The sequence below is a fragment of the Macaca thibetana genome, chromosome 7 (genome assembly GCF_024542745.1).
Source record: "Macaca thibetana thibetana isolate TM-01 chromosome 7, ASM2454274v1, whole genome shotgun sequence".
Lineage (NCBI taxonomy): Eukaryota > Metazoa > Chordata > Mammalia > Primates > Cercopithecidae > Macaca > Macaca thibetana.
The window spans coordinates 147,137,147-147,157,496 of NC_065584.1; the positions used below are offsets into that span (position 1 = coordinate 147,137,147).

General features: G+C 45.0%; 1 protein-coding gene across 7 annotated transcripts in view; it reads left to right on the forward strand.

Annotated features, from left to right (window-relative positions):
* The window catches only part of TLN2 (talin 2), a 456,511-nt gene that overhangs the window by 360,869 nt on the left and 75,292 nt on the right, over positions 1–20,350 (forward strand). For all 7 annotated transcript variants that reach the window (XM_050797236.1, XM_050797240.1, XM_050797238.1 and 4 more), the window contains 8 exons: positions 953–1,042; positions 2,842–2,964; positions 4,308–4,451; positions 6,057–6,218; positions 12,189–12,329; positions 12,779–12,960; positions 14,053–14,185; positions 16,774–16,875. In XM_050797236.1, the coding sequence (XP_050653193.1) occupies positions 953–1,042; positions 2,842–2,964; positions 4,308–4,451; positions 6,057–6,218; positions 12,189–12,329; positions 12,779–12,960; positions 14,053–14,185; positions 16,774–16,875 (1,077 nt within the window). The remainder of the gene's footprint in view (positions 1–952; positions 1,043–2,841; positions 2,965–4,307; positions 4,452–6,056; positions 6,219–12,188; positions 12,330–12,778; positions 12,961–14,052; positions 14,186–16,773; positions 16,876–20,350) is intronic.

Here is a 20,350-nt window from a genome sequence, read left to right on the forward strand (position 1 = left end):
TGTTTGAAAAATATGACTACTTTAGGATTGCTGTTACTAAAACAATTTTGATTATCCAAGGAGTGGGAGGAGGTTCTTGAATGAAATGAGCTCATTCCTTACACTGCCCTCTTTCCCTCCCATTTTTAACAGCTCAGCAGTTCCCCTTCCTTATCTCCCAGCCCCCCACCAGCCTTTGTAACTCAAATGACTGTCTTTTTGTTGGCTGTGTCCCAAAGATTGCTGGGTCCTAATGTACATTCTCGCTTCCTGGGGAGGAGGATAAATGGCTGCATCCCCAGGAAAAGTCCCTTACAAGTGGTGATCAAAGGTCATTACAGTGCCATGACGGAGCTAGCCATGGTTTTCAGTGACTTAGAGACAGAGAGCCAGGCCCCTATACCCATTTATTTCCTTGATGAGGACCGAAACAACAATAAATATTTTCTATACTGTTTAAATTAAAAACAAATGAACCATTGCAATGGGCAGTTTGGGGAAATTACCTTCTTTCTTGCCTTCCCATTAAAATGTTCCAAAATTGGAAAAACTGAGGGTTCTTACTAGTCATGAAGAAATGAATGAATGGCCTTTCGAAATTTAAACTCCTTAGAATTATCCTGCAGAGAAATTGTGCTAATTGACCATGCATGTATTGCCTTATAGTAATGTTCTAATCTGTTTTAAATGCCATCCTTCTGTGTTTACCTTGTTTCTTCTCCTTTAAAACTGAAAACAAGAGATTCTAATGTCTGGCAAAGCTAACCAGAGACCCGCTCCCCTATAATGAGCATTGTGTTGCTAACAGGAAATCTGAAGTCATGATGTCATGATCTAAATTCTCAAAAATCTGAGTAAAAGTGATTATGACCAGAAACTTATATATGGAGGGAAAGTTGATAGTTGGTAGTTGATGTTGCATTTCTCTTGCTGTATGACGTTTGCTTGCTTTTTATGTTGTGTTCTTCTGTAGACTGTGAAGGGGATGTTGGACAATCCTAATGAACCTGTTAGTGACCTCTCTTACTTTGACTGCATTGAGAGTGTGATGGAAAACTCCAAGGTAAGACTGTCTGTACCATAAGTCAGAAGTTAGCATTGCTTGTCAATGTGGGGAGAAGTTTAGACGTGCCTTATGTGCATCTGCCCGTGGCTGGTCTGCAGGGCTAGCCGCATGTAGCATGAAGCCTTGTGGAGCCCTTTGCTCAGGAGCTTCTCAAACTTGAGGGTGCATCAGAATCACCTGGAGGGCTTGTTAAATACAGATTGCCTACCCCCAAGTTTCTGTTTCAGTAGATCTGAGATGAAGCTGAGATTCTACATTTCAGACTATCTCCCAGGTCCTGCCCCTGTGGTCCAGGAACCATACTTTGAGAACCCTTTCCTCTCTTTTTTCACAACTGGGTCTTATTGTGAGTCAAATCGTGTATTTTCTACACTGGAACTGATTTGGAAAGTCCTTCAGTGACTTGACTTACGTGGGATCCTCTTTTGGAGAAGTGTTGAAAAAATTTAAGTTAATGTAATGGCTTGTTACCCTGCTCCTATCTTAAGCTTACTCAACAAAATCTTGTTCTTTGGTATTTGATTAGGAAAAAAAAACTTAAATGGCTCCTTAGTGGAACAATAATGAAAAAAACAAACAAACTGTTGAGAAACACTCCTCTGTAGTAATCATACCAATGTCTTTTGAGAATGTGAAAATTTCACCTTCATCAGATGAATGGATGTCGAGTTGTTGCAGTCTGGCTTTGTAGCTGGAACATGGTTACTTTTATTCTAGCTGGGAAACATCTGTATTGGTAGTGTCAGAAGGACTCAGTTTGATTTAGGCTAAAACCAGAATATCCTCATCCAGTACCTTTTATGGAATTATGATTGTCTAAGGGAAGGATGTGTACACACTCAGATCTAAAGAAATGGTTCCTTCTTAAAGAGGAATGTGAGCTTAGGAGGGAGGGAGAAATAGTGTACATGAAACTACCCTCTACCTTTTTTTTTTTTTTTTTTTTTTTGGCAAGTCCTTATGTAAACTGGATTATTTTGTATATCTAAGCAATTTTAGGAAATTTATTCCCTTCCAAGATGGCTTATTGACAAATGGTCTCTGCTTTGGGTTCTAGACCTGGCAATACCATAGTCTCGCCAAAGGGTAAGACATCCTTCAGTTCCATCATTGTTGCCCAGGAAAATATGACCAGCCCTCCTGGGACATAGTGAGGGAACATCAGATTCGCATCGTGTACCCTGTACCTGCCCATGTGACCTTCACTGTGACCTTGTACAGGATGCGTGACCACTCTGGATTGGATTCTGAACACTAAAATCTCTTTTAGCTGTTATTGTAAAGATCTCTGAAGAAAGAACACACCATACCAGCGATTTTCAAAATAAGGCAAAATTCTTATAGTTTTCAGGAAACATACTTAACAAAGATCTCTATTTAAATTTTATTGTCAGTAACTAGACAAATGATATCTGGAAGGGTGAGTCTCCTGCTTTCTGTTTATGACCTCACCTACAGCTCAGTGGATATGATTTTTATATTCTAGGAACTAGTTCTCAGTTTAGACCGTTCACCTATGAGTTGCCTTTTATAGACTCTACTATATAGTCTGTGTATATTAACTGTAACTCCTTGGAATATAGATAACTTTGGGGTTATACTTTCATTGTACATATCTCTTTGTGGAATGGAAATGATGTAATTCTCTTCCATCTCTTCTTAATACAAATAAAGGAGAAAATGTCAAATGTTCCAAATTCAGTTGCCTTGAATGTTAAAGTTGGAGTATAGCCTCCTTTACCCCTTGGTTTGAGGCAATGCTGGATAGAGAATGTTGCTGGCCGTTTGTTTTGCAGGTTCTGGGTGAATCGATGGCAGGGATTTCACAGAACGCCAAGACTGGGGACCTCCCTGCCTTTGGGGAATGTGTGGGGATTGCATCCAAGGCTCTCTGTGGACTGACAGAGGCCGCAGCCCAGGTAAGGGGCTGGTCCTGATACACCCATGTGCCCTGTGCCAGATCCCTGTGGGAGGTGCAGGGGAACTCCAGCTGCACCTGTTTCTCCAAGTACCACCACAGAAACCATGGGAAAGACAGTGGCTTCTGTGCTGGCTGGGGCATTTACACAAAACATGAGCCAGTTACCCCCCAGGAGCAGAGCAGCCATGGGCCAGGCTGGGGAGCACGGCGAGACTCAGTACAGACCCAGCAAATAGGTTCAGAGGCCAACATTTCAATCGTTTTAAAAGTTTTTATTATAGATGAGTTGTTTGGGGTAGAAAAATAAGCACTAAATAATTTAAATTTGCTGAGGCTTTAGAAATGCAAAACTCTTTCATCATGCTCTTTTTAGGATCAGAGAGAGAAAAAAATTAGATGCCATCATGCAGAGAAATGATACGGCACATTCCTTGCCCTTCTTTGACTATCCTATGTATTTTCAATGATGATTGACCTCCTATGACAGAAGCTTCAAAGATGTCAGCATCTACTTTAACGGGTTCATCATTTGACAATTACCTTGAACTTAGAAGATTTTACTGAACCACAGAGAAACATTACTAGTTTAGGGGATGAAATTCTCTACCTTCATCCTTCCCCTCAGATCTCAGGGGAAATGAAATAAGATAAAATTCCTGTGCACAGATTCATTTTTTCTCTTTTATTTGGCTGACACATCTAAACGGAATTGCAAAGAGAAGACCTTCCTTTGTGCCCTCTTGTCCTCTTGGGAACCAAATGCTGTCTCTTTTGTTGTTGTTTTTTTCTGGGCCATCTTACTCAATTACAAAATTAAGATCCCTTCTGCTATTGAAAATACTGACCTAAGCAATAAGGACATGCTTCGGTAAGCTATGAGATGAGGAACCCTAGGACAGGGCAGGCTCCAAAGTTGGCTGACCCAGCAGCTCCACGCCATTGGTCTGCATGTACCCACTGTTTTCTGCCTCTCCTGTCTGCCAGCCAAAGAGTCAGCTTCATTCTGAGGCTGGGCAGCCTCGTGATCACAAGACAGCTGCCAGCGTAGTCAGGGCTGCGTCCATCCTTATCCATGCCCCCAAAGAAGAATTTCTTGAGGCTGTCTCCTAAGAACAAGGAGACTTTGTTCCATGAGCTTGTGATAAACTCCTGCTGGCATGTCAAGCTGGCATAAACCTGTTCATTACTACACCCTTATTGGTGAGTGGGATGAGATGACCTTGACCAGTTTGAACTAAGTGCCTGAGTGTGACAGCAGCATATATAGTGTGGACCATCATCCCTGACAGGCTCATGTGGGAGCATGGAGCCTGAGCTGTGGTTTTTCTCTTCCCTTTCTAGGCTGCATACTTGGTTGGCATCTCTGATCCAAACAGCCAGGCAGGCCACCAGGGCCTAGTGGACCCCATCCAGTTTGCCAGGGCTAACCAGGCCATCCAGATGGCATGCCAGAACTTGGTGGACCCTGGCAGCAGCCCATCACAGGTAACTGTTGGGGAGGATGTAAGATTTCAAGCCCTTAAGCAGCTCCTCTAGGTAGGTTGTGGGAGGCTATGAGAAATTAGTAAAGAATCTTGTTCTTTCAGAGCTTGCAAAGGTAGCTAAATGCCAGCACTGTAGGTAATGACTTGGGTGGGGACAAATATTGCAAAATATGATGGATCTGGAAATTTGTAAGTGCCTTGAAATGAGGTGCCAGAAGGCAAAAGGAGTGAAGTAATCACAGTGAGATTCACAAGGAGTCTTCATTTCAGGGGACATGCATTGAGGGCTTGTTCTGTGCTTAGCTGTAAGGGGTCAGTGTGTGCAGGGTCCATTTTCTACCCCTTGGCTCTTAGTGTGTTGGGCAAAGTTTGGAAAATGCAATGACCAGGGCATGATGACAGTGCCAGGGAAGGTGTGATTAATTCTCCAGGGGGGCTGTCAGGGCTCACTTCCCAGAGGGGACAGCACTGAACCGGGCCTCAAAGTTGGGTAGAATCTGCAGCACAGAAAGAAGCCAGAGTGCCATTTGATGAAGAGCCAGTGCGTGTGACATTCCATAACATGTCTCATACCTGAGTGGCATAGGGTACCGGTCACTTATTAAAACAGTGTGTACCGAAAGGAAGGAGAAGTGGCTGGAATGGGGGTGGCGGAGGCAGTCTTGTTAGTGACATGTCCAACATCAACCTGGGGCCCACATTCTTGAGGCGGGAGAAGGACCTGAACAAAGAAGGAAACTTCCACAAGGACCATGTGGACCTAAAGCAGCCCCGAGAGCTGGTGTGTCTGGGAGTCCTTACCCATCCAGCAAGGCCAAAGGAGTGTTACCAGCCTCAGCAAAGCAGAACAGGTGGATTCAGTAGAGCAAATGAGTTGAGGCTGGCAGGGTGGAGCCTGTGGAACTTCCTGAGCCAGACACCTCAGTAGATGTCAGCAGCTCTCCCATGGATGAGAAGGGAGCTGTTGCACCTTGATATGTATTTTTCTCATCTGGATCTGGGCTCTACAGTCTGATGGCCACTGGCTACATGTGGCTGTTAAGCACCTGAAATGGAACTAGTCCGAATTGCGATGGGTTGTGAATATGCAGTACACCCTGAATTTCAAAGACTTGGTATGACAAAAAATGATAAAATCTCAGTAATATTTTTAAATTGATTATATGATGAAATTTTTGGATATACCAAGTTAAATAGAAGAAATTATTTCATTAATTTCTCTTGTTTCTCTACTTACTTTAAGGTGACTACTAGAAAACTTAAAATTATGTATGTGTAAACCTTGGTCTAGATTCTACACCCTGGACCTCCTATGTGGGATTCCAAAGGCTAACTGATTACATCTCCTTTAAGACTGCGTGGGGCTCAGCCTATCCCACCACTATGTCAGCACCTCCTTTTTTCTTGTTCTTTCTTTATTATCTTTGCTTAAGATTTCTTGCCCTCCTCTTTCTTGGAGTGACTTTGAGGGTGGCAGAACTAGACATGCTTGTAATTACATAGGCTCTGAACATGTGAGTTGAACAGGAACCCAGGGCCGAGGACCAGGGTGGACCCCTCTGCACTGTAGCATGGGGTACCCCCAACCTAGCTCCATGCTTTGTAGGTCCTGTCAGCTGCCACAATTGTTGCCAAGCACACATCAGCCTTGTGCAATGCCTGCCGCATCGCCTCATCCAAGACGGCCAACCCAGTAGCCAAGAGGCACTTTGTCCAGTCAGCCAAGGAAGTCGCCAACAGCACTGCCAACCTGGTGAAGACCATCAAGGTAGGTAGCTGGATTATAGGCCTTATTCAACTCCTGTTCCGGAGCGGGGAGGGGAACAAGATTTAAGCTCCGCTCCTCTCCTTGTCTAGTGAAGCTTAACTTCTAATTCAGTCTTATGGTTTATGTCACTGAAGAGGCATCCCTTACTAATGGAGATACTCTTCGTGAAAAACCAACAGCCTTGCCCTCTACTAACCTTTTAGCTGGTGGGGAAGGAGGCCTCCCAAATTCTGTACATGAGGAGCTTAGGGACAGAACTCTGATGGGAAAGGATTGGTTATAGGGCCTCTGTTAGCGCTATGCTTGTGTAGCAAATACTCTGATTTTACTTAAACGATATGTTTACTTATGGCGTTTTTGGGTAGGCTGGTAGAGGGCTCTCTCATTGTTGCTGGATATATCTGGACCAAGAGAGTAGGTAGAAGGAGAAGGGAATGGGAAATTTTGGAAAAATCACTTAAAACATTTTCATCGTTCCTGTGATATTAATTCTGTTTATAGCTGTTTGAATTTTTTAAGTGGAGCATCAACTTTTCAAAATAGAGCCTCTGGTGTTTGTAGCAAATTCACCTTTGCATTAAGGTATATGGGGATGTGGCGGGCAGGCAGGGTTCACTTGCAAGAAGCAAGTGGGAATCACTAGGCCGTAGTACTTGTAGATGGGTGATGAAGCCACAAACACAGTCTGCCCTCAGCCAGGACCAAGCAGGCAGCAGGCAGCTGGCCTGTGGGAACACAGCCACAGCCTGGACAACAGACCACAGGCAGAAGGCCCAGCACCATCTCCCCAGCTCCCTCCACAGCCCCAGCCTTCAAAGGAGCATTGTCATGGGAGGCAGGATACCAGTTCTGTGTTAAACCCTGGACACCACTAAAGGGAAAGGCATTGAAGGAGTTAACACTTTTTACTTCAGGGTTTTGTGTTCATTCAGATGGGAGGGTTGGCTTTACTGCTGGGACAAGTCCTAGAGGAAGAAGTTTTCCCAGTTCTCTCCAGAGGATAGGACACTGCACACCTCACTTTATTTTGACTGCAAAACACCAGTGCAATTGTATGCAGAAATTAGTCAACAGGATGACCGAGTAGAGGCAAAAGGAGGGAACACCCAGCCCAGCACCAACTGGAAGCTGGCGGTCAGCACATGGGGCTCTCACCCCAGTCAGCAGCTTCTTAGCTATTGAAACAAAGAGTCTTTTTAAAGAAATGAGCAAACAAAAACCCCTCCCTATTTGAAGGCAAGAGTAAGCTCAGTTGAAAATGAATAAAGCCAGTGTCCAGGTGCCCCATGATCCTGGTGGCAGGTTACCTGAATTACCATCATAGTTCACAGTAATTAGGAAGTAATAAAGCTTACATTTAAAAACGTTTATTTGGTGCTTTGGGTATGTTACTCATTCACTCCATACAACCACCCTGTGCTTACCCCATTTTACAGGTGGGAACCTGAGGCACAAAGAGGTTAAGTAACTTTACCAAGGTGACCCAGCCAGGAAGTGGTGGGGCAGAATTCAAACCCAGGCCCCAGAGCCCCTGCTTTCAGCCCTGGCGTGCTGTTCACCTCTTGGGATGGAGAGACAAAGTCATCTCTCCAGCCTGGGAAGAAAGACCTTGCTGTGTTTGCAGGGCTTGTATGTGAGTCTGGGGAGGTGAGGGTGGAAAGAGCAATAGAGTTGACAGCAGTGACATCGTTGGTTGCTGTGTAATGAGCTTATCTCAGTTAAAATCGATCATTTTCTGGTTGTTAAAAAACATTATATTTAGATGGACCAATGGGGTAGAAAAAAGGAAAGACACTCTATTCTGTAGAAATTCCTGGAGCCCTTTCTTGTCTGCCTTCTCTTCGGTTTTTAAATCCTGACCTATCTCTATATAAAGCATCTCTGTTAAGATCTCATGTTCTTTTCAGATTCTCCTCACAGTGTCAAACCCTCTTTGCAATTCCCTGCAGCAAATGAGCTCTTGTGATGGCCTAAAAGATAGGCCTGTACAGAACATCAGAGGAGGAATGTCGGGGGGTTGTAACGTGGAAAAGATAAAGGCCTCTGTCTCCTGGAGCACCCCGGGAACGAGGAGCAATGCAAGAGGAACAGAAATGAACATGTTGCCCCTCAGCGTGTGGAAATGGGCCTGGTTTTTCAATTCCCATCGCGTGGCAGGGTTTGCTGGAAGCCATGAGCTTTGCTTTTAATTTACTAACAGGAAAGTGGTAAAGGTCGTTTCACTGTAGCACATGGTACTATATACTGAACATTTTCCTGTTTGAAGGAATGGTTATGTATTCTCTCAAACAGAAAAACAAATGAATATTTAATTCCCTAAGTGCTTAAGACAGCTGCCCTCATAGCTGCATATTACTCTTAAGTTTTATGTGCTGCTTAATGCTGTTTTTTTCCTTTTAACCGTGAGGATGTGCCCAAGCCTAAATCTCAGCTGCCACACCCTTATAGTCATGAAGAAGGGAGGGGAGCCACCAGGAGAAGCACGAGGGGGCAGGAGCAGATTACCTCACACAGTGGCTCATTAGCATCAGTCACTACTGATGGCACTCTGTAAAATCCCAGAGCAGGGCTGCATGAGAATCCATTTCTGTGTTTCTGCCTTCTGCCAGGGATGGCTCTAAATGCTGGGTATGGTAGAAAGATGCACACCCCTAACCACAGCGGCTGTGTCTCCGAGTCACCACGCACTCTGTTGCCTGCCTTTCTCTCTTCATTCAGCTCATTACCTAGTCTTGAATCAGATGTGTGGAATGGAATGTTATTTTAAATGTGCAGTCACTCACATTTGAGTGCCAAGTAGAAATTATGCAACAGCAGCATTTGTTTTTCTGAGAAGTTGAAGTTTGGCCTTGCCCCTCACAGCAGAGTTAAAGTTCGGGGTTTTTGCAGTTAAGCACTTTCAGTGTGTACCACAGACACCCGATCCAGCTCTCTTTAATCGAATTTGACTTGGCCGTGAGTATGCTTTCTTGGTCATCCCTATGTTTGGATTGGGAAAGTGGTTTCTTTAAAAGGAAAAGGAAAAAGGCTCTTGGGCTTTTTACTGCTTGTTCTGTTGCCTTTGTCTAAGGTCAGCAGAAGAGAAGGGAGCCAGGAGGCTCGCATCATTGTTTGAGGCATGCCAGTGAGTAGCAAGGTGACCTTGTCAAGTCGTGTCACTTTCCAGGTGCTGGTTTTATTGTCTGGAGAATTGGGGATTTAAGCTTCAACTGTCCTTAGGGTCCCCTCTAATCCCCGAAGTTCATGAATCTTTGATTTTGTGCATTCACAGAAATTGTTTCTTCCAGGTCTCCATGGTATTTTGCTAAGGGGGAACACTTGGAGCAGGCTCCGGGTTTGGAAGTGTTCTTGTCCTGGTGGGGCCTGGATATATGGCTAAGTAAATTTACCCTTTCATCATTATGGCTGGTATGCCAGACATTCTGTGACACGGAAACTCTCATGCTTGAAATTTCACCATTGGGCAGCTTTGAGTATTCAGTTCACTTGAGTGGCTCTGCTGTGCCCAATGGAAGCAGAGTTTAGAGTGAAATAATACCTGTGCAAACTATCCTTTCTGATGCCGGATGCCTTCTTTGGATGAAGTAACTTGTCCCTTTTGAGAATGGAAGATGATTGCTGTACCTTGCTATTCTAGGTCATGTTATTCAAGGCTCTGACCTGCAAATAGCAATGGGCTATATGTTAATATGATTTTAAGGCCTATGCTCAAAACAAAAGCCCCAAACAAACAAAAAAACACCCCGTCTTTATTCTAGTAGTGCTGTCTGTGAAACCTGCACAATTAGAAAACCAATTCCTTGAGATTTCCCTTGAGTAGAGTCATCTTTTCAGTTTGAAGAAGTTCAGCTTAGGGTTGGTGGCTTGACTGGCTGCCCTTCTTCCCAATAGACTGAGAGGTTGTGGGAGCAGAAAGGGGAAGAGAAAAGCGTGGAGAGGTAAGAAGCAGGAAGGGGGAGCAGCAGCAAGGGAAGGCTGAGCATCTCCTGTTAAGCTAGAAGTTGTGTGATCCCAGCTGAAAGGATATGATTGGAGAAAGCCATGTATCCACTGGTGGGGCTGGGACCTGAGTTTCTTCCACTCCAAAGTCCACTCTTGCAATCAGCTTGCTTCACTCCTTTGCCTATGTTTGGGTCCACCTGTGTCAGGCACCTGCTGAGGGGCACCCACCCTGCCTGGCACTGGTGTTCTCAAATTGCCCTGAAGTCTGGTAAATCCTGACCTCCAGGGATCTACCAAACTTCAGAGCAATATTAACGGTGCAACAAGATCAGAGTGCCAGGGTGGTCCACTTCTACCTGGCCAGTGCCAGCAACATAAATCAGCGTTTACCAAGTATGTCAGTGGTAGTGAGAAATGAGGTTTAAATGTGAGCAAGAAGTAGCCAGTGTGCAAGGGTTTCCATCGGGCCTGGAAGAATGACAAAACTGGAGAGGTGAGGGTAAGGTCAGGGCCTGTCTGATGGGGGAAGGGCATGAGCCAAGGCGAGCCAGGCACTGTATTAGCAAAAAACAATAAATAAGCCAGGATTGCGGGAATTCCTCTGAAAATATTAACATTGTGGGTATGTAATTATTGTCCCAAGCTGCCAAGGCTTGATTGGAATGTAGTTGTTATTCAGAAATGGCCTTCAAACCAACGGTGCCTGCCCCCTCTTGCTTTACTGGAAAACAGAAATGCTCCCATCTCAGATCTGCTATGCTTGGTGATGCCAGTGCCCCTGTTTTTTTGATCCCAGTTGTCTAAATTGGCTTTATCTGTTGCTCATAAGGGTTAAGTTAAAAGTTTCATTGCTCATTTAACAAGGAAATTTGCATTCTTCTGCAAACATAACTGCCTTCTCAAGGGTAGCCTTTTGCTGGGAGGGAGGGTTTCTGTCATTGGATCACAGGCTGTAGGTTCTAACAGCCTTGATCCTGAGGAGGTAGAGTCCAGGGCTGGGAACCTCATCGAAGTGTTAACCCTTTGTGAGGCAGTCTGGCATGGATCACAGGCCACATTCCTGGATTCTCATCCATCCAGGCCATAAATCAGCAATAGGCCTGATCACTCAATGCCATTGTGTTACCTGCTGTTAGTTTTGTTTGGTATTGTTTTTTAATTACGAAGCGTAAGATACATAGAGAGAAAACACGTTGTCTGTAGAGTCCAGTGAATTTTCTCCAGTGGAACACACCTTGGTAACTCTAGCCAGATTAAGAAACAGAATGTTATTGGCACACAGAAACTTTCCTTGTGCTTTCTCTGGTCTTATCTGCTCTTCTCACACCCTAGATTAGGAGGGCCACCTGTGTTTGCACTTGGTACTAATGGAATTGTACAGGAGGTACCCATTTGTGGGTGGCCTGTTTTGTTAAATATTATGTTTGAGATTTGTTTGTATGGCTGGGGTTAGTTCTCGTCTATTCCTTCCCATTGGATTCCATTGTGTTCATTTCCAAATGATGACAGTTATGCCCACCTTGCCTGCATCAGTCATTAGGGAACATCCAGGTAAAACTTAGAAAAAGTTAAAAGTACTGCTTTAAAATACAATAAAGTATGTTTATTGTTTGGAAGAGAATAGATTTAATCTGAGTAAAATGAAGGCGAAGATCCGAAGGATTCTAGTCTCAGAAGTGAGGAGGAAAGTCGTTCCGCTGCATGGTCTGGTGCAGGGGGTCACGGGGCATTGAAGAGCAGGCTGCTGTTTAAATCTGTGTCTCTGTTTTCTGGGAGGGGGACATTGACTGTGGAGGCCGTTGTCTTGTGAGCTACCCATTTGTCTTTAATTCTTCACAACTGCTAACGGGGCCCCTCTGCTTGATGGCAGGGGTCTCTTTAATCAGTTCTTATTTATTGGTTATGAAGTCACCAAACATTTTCAGTGTTCCCATTGAACCACCTTCTTTCACTCAGAGGTGATTCCTGTGGTTCAGGAATGACTTGTGCTTCTCAATCAGGCAGAATCTCTGTGTTTTGTCCCATCAGGCCCTGGATGGGGATTTCTCTGAAGACAACCGCAGTAAGTGTCGCATGGCCACCGCACCCTTGATTGAAGCTGTGGAGAACCTGACGGCGTTCGCCTCGAACCCTGAGTTTGTCAGCATTCCCGCCCAGATCAGCTCCGAGGTAGGGCGTTTGTGCAGGAAGATCACACTAAGGTCTTTGGCTAACTCTGTGTGGCACCGAATGAGTTAATAGTCAAAACTCCGAAAGCTCTTTCTGTCAATATGTCTGTGACTGTTACTCTTGTCCCCCATGGCATGTGCACAGTGAGTGAAACACAGTGACTCCAACTCTCTTGAGAGATGACGTATATGTAGAGAACAATCTTACTGCCTAGGTTTGGGGTGATTCTTGGAATGTGTCACGCTAAAAAATGCTAGTTAAGGGGCAAACATGGGTTTAAGTCCCCACCGTGCAGACCCCGGGTAATCCAGTCTTCATGGTTCCCTGCCCTCTTTGTCTCCTTCAAAGGGCCGAGGTGGTGATTTGGCAAAGAACAGGACCTTTCAGGGCCCACCTCATTCACTCGTATCTTCGACCCTGACTTTGATTTCTCTGCCGTTTGGTCTCAGGGTTCCCAGGCACAGGAACCAATCCTGGTTTCAGCCAAGACCATGCTGGAGAGTTCATCGTACCTCATTCGCACGGCACGCTCTCTGGCCATCAACCCCAAAGACCCACCCACCTGGTCTGTGCTGGCTGGGCATTCCCATACAGTGTCCGACTCCATCAAGAGTCTCATCACTTCTATCAGGTCAGTTTCCCATCTGGAGGTTGCTGCCAGCCTGCATCTCAGCGGGGCAGGAGGAGGACAAGCCCACCAGGCTTTATCCTTAATAGTGATGTTGTTGATCATTATCATCGTTTTCTTTATCTCTTTGGGGCCAGAAGCACTGGTCACAATAGTAATTGCTAACTTAAGTACTTACCATATACCAAATACTACTCCAAGTGTTTTATCTGTATTACTTTATTTGAACATCACAACAGTCTTGTAAGGTACCATTGTCATTATTTCTGTTGTACCGATGAATAAGTTTAGGCAGAAAAATTTGGGTAATATCCCCAAGGTCACCGTAAGGCCCAATGGCTGTCTAATCACTGTACCACATTGTCTGTATCTAGGAGTTTAGGCATTGAGCACCATTGTTATTTAGCAGGATTCGGGGTTGCAGTTAGTTTGCTAATAAGACAAAGAATATTCTAGGGCCTACAGTAACTCTGAGCATCTCTGACCTCCTTGGTGATAGTGGGAGCCTAAAAAGACATCCCCAAATAGACATAACATTTCTGAAGTTAGCCAGTTAATACCTCACAGCATGAAATTCATCTTCCTTAATTATATTTTGCTTCCTAGTTGCTTTTGAAGCTCAAAACCACAGTTAACTTTATTTCTTAATGGCTTGCAAAGAAAAATTCACTACATGTTTTAATTCCTACTATAGCCCAGGACTTTGTGACTCGTATGCAATGTAGAAAGCATAATACGTTTGCACTGGAAATAGTGCTGACTTTTTTTTTTTTAATAAGAGTCCTGTGCTTAAGCCAGTGAATAGAGAATCCAAGTCCAAATTGCTCCCGTTGCAGTTGCCTGTTATCAGCCTAAGGTGGAGGGCAGGACCATATTCTTTCCACCAGAAATAAGTAGAGTTATCTGAAGTGTTAAATTAAGGAATGCATGGGCTGTGCAGTGCGACATTGCCAACCAAGGGTCAGGGATTCCTCCTGAAAGGAGGTGACTGAGTCAGGGAGGAAGTGGACAGGGATCCTGGCCCACCAGTGCTGGAGCAGGCTGTGGGACTTGAGCCCCATGGAGCTTGTGTCCAACTTGCACTGTTCCTTCCAGGGACAAGGCCCCTGGACAGAGGGAGTGTGATTACTCCATCGATGGCATCAACCGGTGCATCCGGGACATCGAGCAGGCCTCGCTGGCTGCTGTCAGCCAGAGCCTGGCCACAAGGGACGACATCTCTGTGGAGGTAAGCTGGGGATCTGGGGGCCTGCTTAGCAGCCTCTAGATATGTTGAAAAATCTCAGCATCAGACTTGGAGGGGTAGAGGTTGTGGGTCCAAAATGTTTCTGTTCCTGGAGTTTCATCATTAGACAGCCATTCTCTGTGGAGCCAATCTGGGAACTTTTTGGAGAGGGTAGGGCGGATGCCAAGTAGAGAAGGGTGACTTAGGGGAAGGAATACATGTACTGGGATGGAAAGTTGAAGTGTGGCTGAAATTGGGAGGGAAAATATCAATATCAAGGTAATTTAGGGGTTAGGTGGGTACTATGTTTTAACACATCAGTAGAGTGGACCTAGGTATGTAAATAGTAAATAATTCTCTGTTGTCATATTTCATCAGTGTGCTTTTTAGTTAGTTGGCAAATTCAGCATTAAACTAATGCATTGGGTCTGTTCAGAGATCAAGGATTCTGCCCTAAGTTATTCAATATCTAGCATTTGAGGACTTTGGCATCCTATTATTAATTTAAAGCCACTTTGCCCTCTCTTGCTTGTTTTTCCAAAGTTTAGAATGGAATTTTCCTACTTTTTTCCCTTTGGGTTTTTTTCTGTTACCTGTCCAAAGGTTCCCCACTTTTACTTCTATCTCAACTGAAAGCACAGTGCTTGACATGCAGAAGGTGCTTAATAAATATGAATGGTCTGTTTATTGATGTTTATCTTCCTGCCCCTGAATTCATTAACAATCAGCTTTCGGCCCAGAGTTAGTATTGCTCATTTTTATTAATAGAGCTGTCTATTTCGCTCCACCTTCACCCTCCTATTTCCAAAAAAAGAAAGATTAAATTTTCTCAAACTGTGTGGGATGCTAGAATTATTCTTTTGAATCTGTTATTAATGTCCGTATGTATATGCATGCAGACAAGGACAAATAAGTGTACCACTTGATAAATTATCACCAACTGAACAGGCCTTTCAACCAGCACCCAGATCAAGAAGCAAAGATGAGGCCAGGCACTGTGGCTCACACCTGTAATCCTAGCACTTTGGGAGGCTGAGGCGAATGGATCACTTGAGGTCAGGAGTTCCAGACCAGCCTGGCCAACATGGTGAAACCCCATCTCTACTAAAAGTAGAAAAATTAGCCAGGTGCAGTGGCAGTCACCTGTAATCCCAGCTACTTGGGAGGCTGAGGCAGGAGAATCACTTGAACCTGAGAGGCAAGGTTGCAGTGAGTGAGCCGAGATTGCACTACCACCCTTAAGTCTGGGTGACAGAGCAAGATTCCATCTTTAAAAAAAAAAAAGTAGCAAAGATGACCAGCACCCCAGAATCCCCCCTCATCCCCCATCCTTCCACCATATCCTCCCCCAGCCAGTACATCTCCTGTTTGAACTCCCTCACTAGGAAGAGAGCCCTTCCCCTTTAACTGCATGTGCTCCCTAATCATACACCCTGTTTAATTTAACAAACCATCTGTAATAAGACAGCACTGTTGGAATATTCTTGCATTCTTGACTATAATCACATTATGAATGTGAAGATAATAAGTAATTAGCTAAATAAAACCCTTGGCCGTCTTGGAAGTTTCTCTTTGCCCGCTCCCATCTGTCTCTATTTCTCTTTTTCCTTTTCTTTTTCTTTCTCCAGGGTTTTGTTTTCAAGTTTGCATGTTAGTCTGCTCCTCTTGTTGAGGACACTCTGCCCACATCCCCGCTGGCCCATAGGCAGCATTGTTCTGTGGGAAAGTAGCAAAGGCTAGAGTCTCATTTCTGATGAGCAGGACATCGCCACTTCGGCGGAGTTCACTCAGTTCCATGCTGGTGTGTGCAGACCTAAAATGCCCGGTGCTCTGATGCATTAATCCTGCATCTATCAGTGAAGCTCCTATGAATAGTCCTGCAAAGGGATCTGATCTTTCCTGCCACTGGCTGGGAATCTCCACCTTTGAATCTCCCATCCCCCACACTCTCAGAATCATCTAGATATCTTGCTGTCTCTTTAGAGCATGATTCAATTCTTTGGGGGTGGAGAGATTAAACCATCTCTCAAGCCTGAGAAGAAAGGCCCTGAGGGCACCGTTTTTAATATTTGCATATGCACCACCAAACACAGTGGACTGAGCATTTTCACAGTGCACTGTTTGGGAAGTAGTCCTGCTTTCAAGGAGCTAATCTCATTTTTATGTCACTCTCCCTCCTTAAGGGGTTCTTAGTTTTGAGAATACAGCGACCCGGATGTTCCCTCAGACCCCTCCATTATCTCCCTGCATTTGGAAGAAGTTGTCGTTTTGGAAAGCCATGACTGTTCCGCAAGTCTGCTAATTACATCAAGGAACCTAAAGTAAAGATACCAGTAGCGTCAGTTGTCAGGGTTGACAGGAGCAAGAAGCCAGTTGCAAAAGTGTGTCTCAGGCCTGCTTCTTCTCTCTCTCTCTGGAGGAGTCATCACTGAGAAGGTCAGGGCAGGGCACAGTGGCTTGATGGCACACACCCAGGCATTTTGGTGTCTGCTTTGTATGGCCTCACTCGTTTTTCGGAGGGGCCTTTTTGAATCAGTGCAGCTCTGTGGGGAGCTGTTATGGGATGAACTTGACGCTTCTCTCCTTATCAGGCCCTGCAGGAGCAGCTGACTTCGGTGGTCCAGGAAATCGGGCACCTTATTGATCCCATCGCCACAGCGGCTCGGGGAGAAGCAGCTCAGCTGGGACATAAGGTAATGCACACCGAGGGGATCCTGTGAGGGTGTGCGTGTGATCACAGGAGAGAGGATTTTACTGACTTTACTGTTATCATTCCCAAAAGCCTGTGGTGCAAGTATTGTGCCTGAGTCCAATGCTGGTTTAAGCTGCAGAAAATAACACTGAACCTCTCTCTGGCATCCTCTCCAGAAATGATCAGTTCAGGCTCTATTTTTACCTAGAGTTCAGAAGAAAACTTCAGTACAGTTTTTCTGGTTGTGGCCAGAGACGTAATTTGGCATTTACAGTCGTCCGTTGCAATCGGCCTTTGCTGAAAGAAGCCAGAGACTGAAGCAGACACTCCCAGCCTGGAGTCTGCCACCTCTGGCTGGCTGGCCGGCCAGCCCCATTCTGGTGTATTTAAGGGTACATTATTCTTTTGTGGTTTCTAACATAGTGTCTACTCTTTGACATAATGAGGCAAAGCAGACCTCTCTGGATGACCAAACGCTCCCTAGGTGTCCACTCCAGGGGAGCCATTCGGCTGGCGGTTCATACCCACATTGTCTTAAGAGCCAAATGACGTTTTGCCTGGTTGGGGTTCATTTTGCAGATTCTTCAAGGGCAGTTGGCTTGTCGTGCAACCTGTGCCTCAATAGGGAGAGGCCAGAGATTGGATTTTTAACCACCTTGGGTTTCCTAGTGCGGCCGTCAGTATAGGAAGAAATATAGTAGCCAAAATCTTCTTGGCAAGTATCGACTTTAGAAAATCAATATTCATTGCTTTTTCAAATTACAGAATAGCTTAAGGGCCTACTCACCTTCCCACTGGTTCCAAGGAGGGATTTTTAAGATTTGAAATCTCAAAGGCCAGTGTCTGTTTGCCTTTTTAAGTGTGGCATATTTCATTTCTTTTTCTTCTCTTCTCCTCTCTTTTCTTCTCCTCTCTTCTCTTCTCCTCTCTTTTCCTCTCCTCCCCTCCCCTCTCCTCTTCTTTGTGAGACGGAGCTTTGCTCTTGTTGCCCAGGCTGGAGTGCAATGGCGCGATCTCAGGTCACCACAACCTCTGCCTCCCAGGTTCAATTGATTCTCCTGCCTCGGCCTCCCGAGTAGCTGGGATTACAGGCATGTGCCACCATGCCCAGCTAATTTTTATATTATTAGTAGAGATGGGGTTTCTCCATGTTGGTCAGGCTGGTCTCAAACTCCCAACCTCAGGTGACCCACCCGCCTCGGCCTCCCAGAGTGCTGGAATTACAGGCGTGAGCCACCACGCCCAGCCAGCATATTTCATTTCATAGCTGTTTCTTTATATGGCAATTAGAAAAGGGCTTGTCCATCTGTGTGAAGAGGTTTGCAGGGGTAGGAGAATGGTCTGGACACTGGGGCCACTGCCTGTGTGCCCATAAGGGAAACTGAGTTTAGAAGAGAAGCTGGACGTTTTCTCAGCAGTTACTTTTTATTCCAGAACTTTTGTAATAAAACATTTCTGGATGTCTTTAGAGGACAATACCCATGTCTCTGCGGATACTTCATTAGTATACAAGATTAATTCCTATGTTACTGGTTAGCGTCAAAAGAAACATAATGCAATTATGTTACTTGACTTATAAATTTACTCTTGGCCCTTGGGCTAATCCATCTCTTACCTTCTAACAGAGAGTTTTGGACAGAGGCAGTCTGTGGGCCCTCTATCCTGAAGAGCCGTGGACTGGGAGTTCACACCCACATTTTCCCCAAGGCTTCAATGCAGTGCTTATGGGGGGCCCCAGAGCAGCAGCTTCAGTAGCACCTGGGAGTGATAAGAAATGCAAATTCTCAGACCCCAGCTGTGTTCATGAAGTTCTGTGGCTTAAAACAACAGAAATTTATTCTCTCATCCAAAGTCTAAAATCAGGAGCTGGCAGGGCCGTGCTCCCTCTGGAGGCTGTAGAGTAGATTCCCTAGAGAATCTGTTCTTTGCTGCTTCTGTGTTTCTGTGGCTCCTGGCACTCCTTGACTATCACACTGATCCCTGCGTCCATAATCACGTTGTCACCTGCTCCTCTGTGTCTCTTCTATCTCTTAGATGGACACTTGTTACTGGATTTAGAGCCCACCCAGCTAATCCAGGACATTCGCATTTCAAGATCCTTAAATGCACCTGCAAGCAGCCTTTTTCCACATGAGATCACATTCCCAGGTTGCAGGGATTTGAATATGGACATATCTTTTGAGGGATCACCATTCAATCCACTGTGTCCCTTGACCTAGGAATGAACATCATGTACCAAATACTCAAAATTCTGTTATTTTAATGCACGTGCTAACCCAAGGGAGGATGTTTCCTGTTTTGTCATGTCCAAGAACTAAAGGTGTTAAAGTCCTTGCTAAGCTCCCTAAATACAGAGAAAAGCACATGACTTCAGAAAGCTTTGCCTGTAATATGTGAGCACCTAGCCTTTAGTGAATGCTTCCTATGTGGCAGTTAGCGTGGTGAAGGGCTTTCATGTACACTAATCCTCCTACCAGTCCTGATGAACTCTCAGTGCTATTATTAATCCCCATGTTACAGATGAGGAAACTGAAGGGGAGCGATTAGAACAATTTGCTAAATATTTCTCAGTAAGGAATTGGCAGGGAAGATTCAAATCCAGTGATTCTGAAGCCAGAGCTGACGTCCTTCATGGCCCAGCCATGCTATCTCCATGGGGAAGCTGGGCTCCTATTTAGTTACTGCATTTAATGATTCTCAGCACACAGCAACCGCTGACATTTGACAGTTGCATTGATGAAATATACTTTTAAAATAATAAAATTAACCTAGAAAACATGTAAGATTCTAATGCATTAAACATTTTGACTCCTCCTTTAGGACATAAAGGACCACCCTAAAAGCCTTCAGCCCCGATGACCCCTTAGTGCCCCATTCCCTTTGGTAGTGACACCAGTGCCCTTCCTGGGGATGAGGATGAAATCACATGCAGGTGTGTGGAGCTGCTCCCTGTGGTTGTGCAGGCCATGCCCTCCACAAAGGCATTTGGCTGAAGTGGGAAGTAGGGACCAAATTCAGCCTATGCTCTGCCCTGGTGTCACTCATGTCTGCCCAAAGGACCCCTTTAAAATTCACCCAAAGGCTCCCTAAGGGCTGCCAACAGCCCTATTCACCAGATTTGAAACCTCTTGTAAGATAACCATAGAGGGGATAACAATTAAAAATATGCTTATTGTTGGCCAATAATCATGTCTCACTCTTAGCGCTAATTAAGGTTTATTTTTTGGACACATTCCCCCACTTTGCCCTAGCCACCACCCACCATCGTCCTCCACCCGCTGCTGCTGGCCCAGTGACTGCTCATGTGAGTGGTCTTCCTGTCCACATCCCACAACACTCATCCTTCTAACATGTGAGGGGAAGAAGCATTAAGGAAGGTGCTGGCTAAAGGTTTGAACTTAAGTGCTCTTGAAGGGCATAATTTAGCCATTCGTCATTACCGCACAGAATGAGGCATTGAACAGAAAAGTGTGATT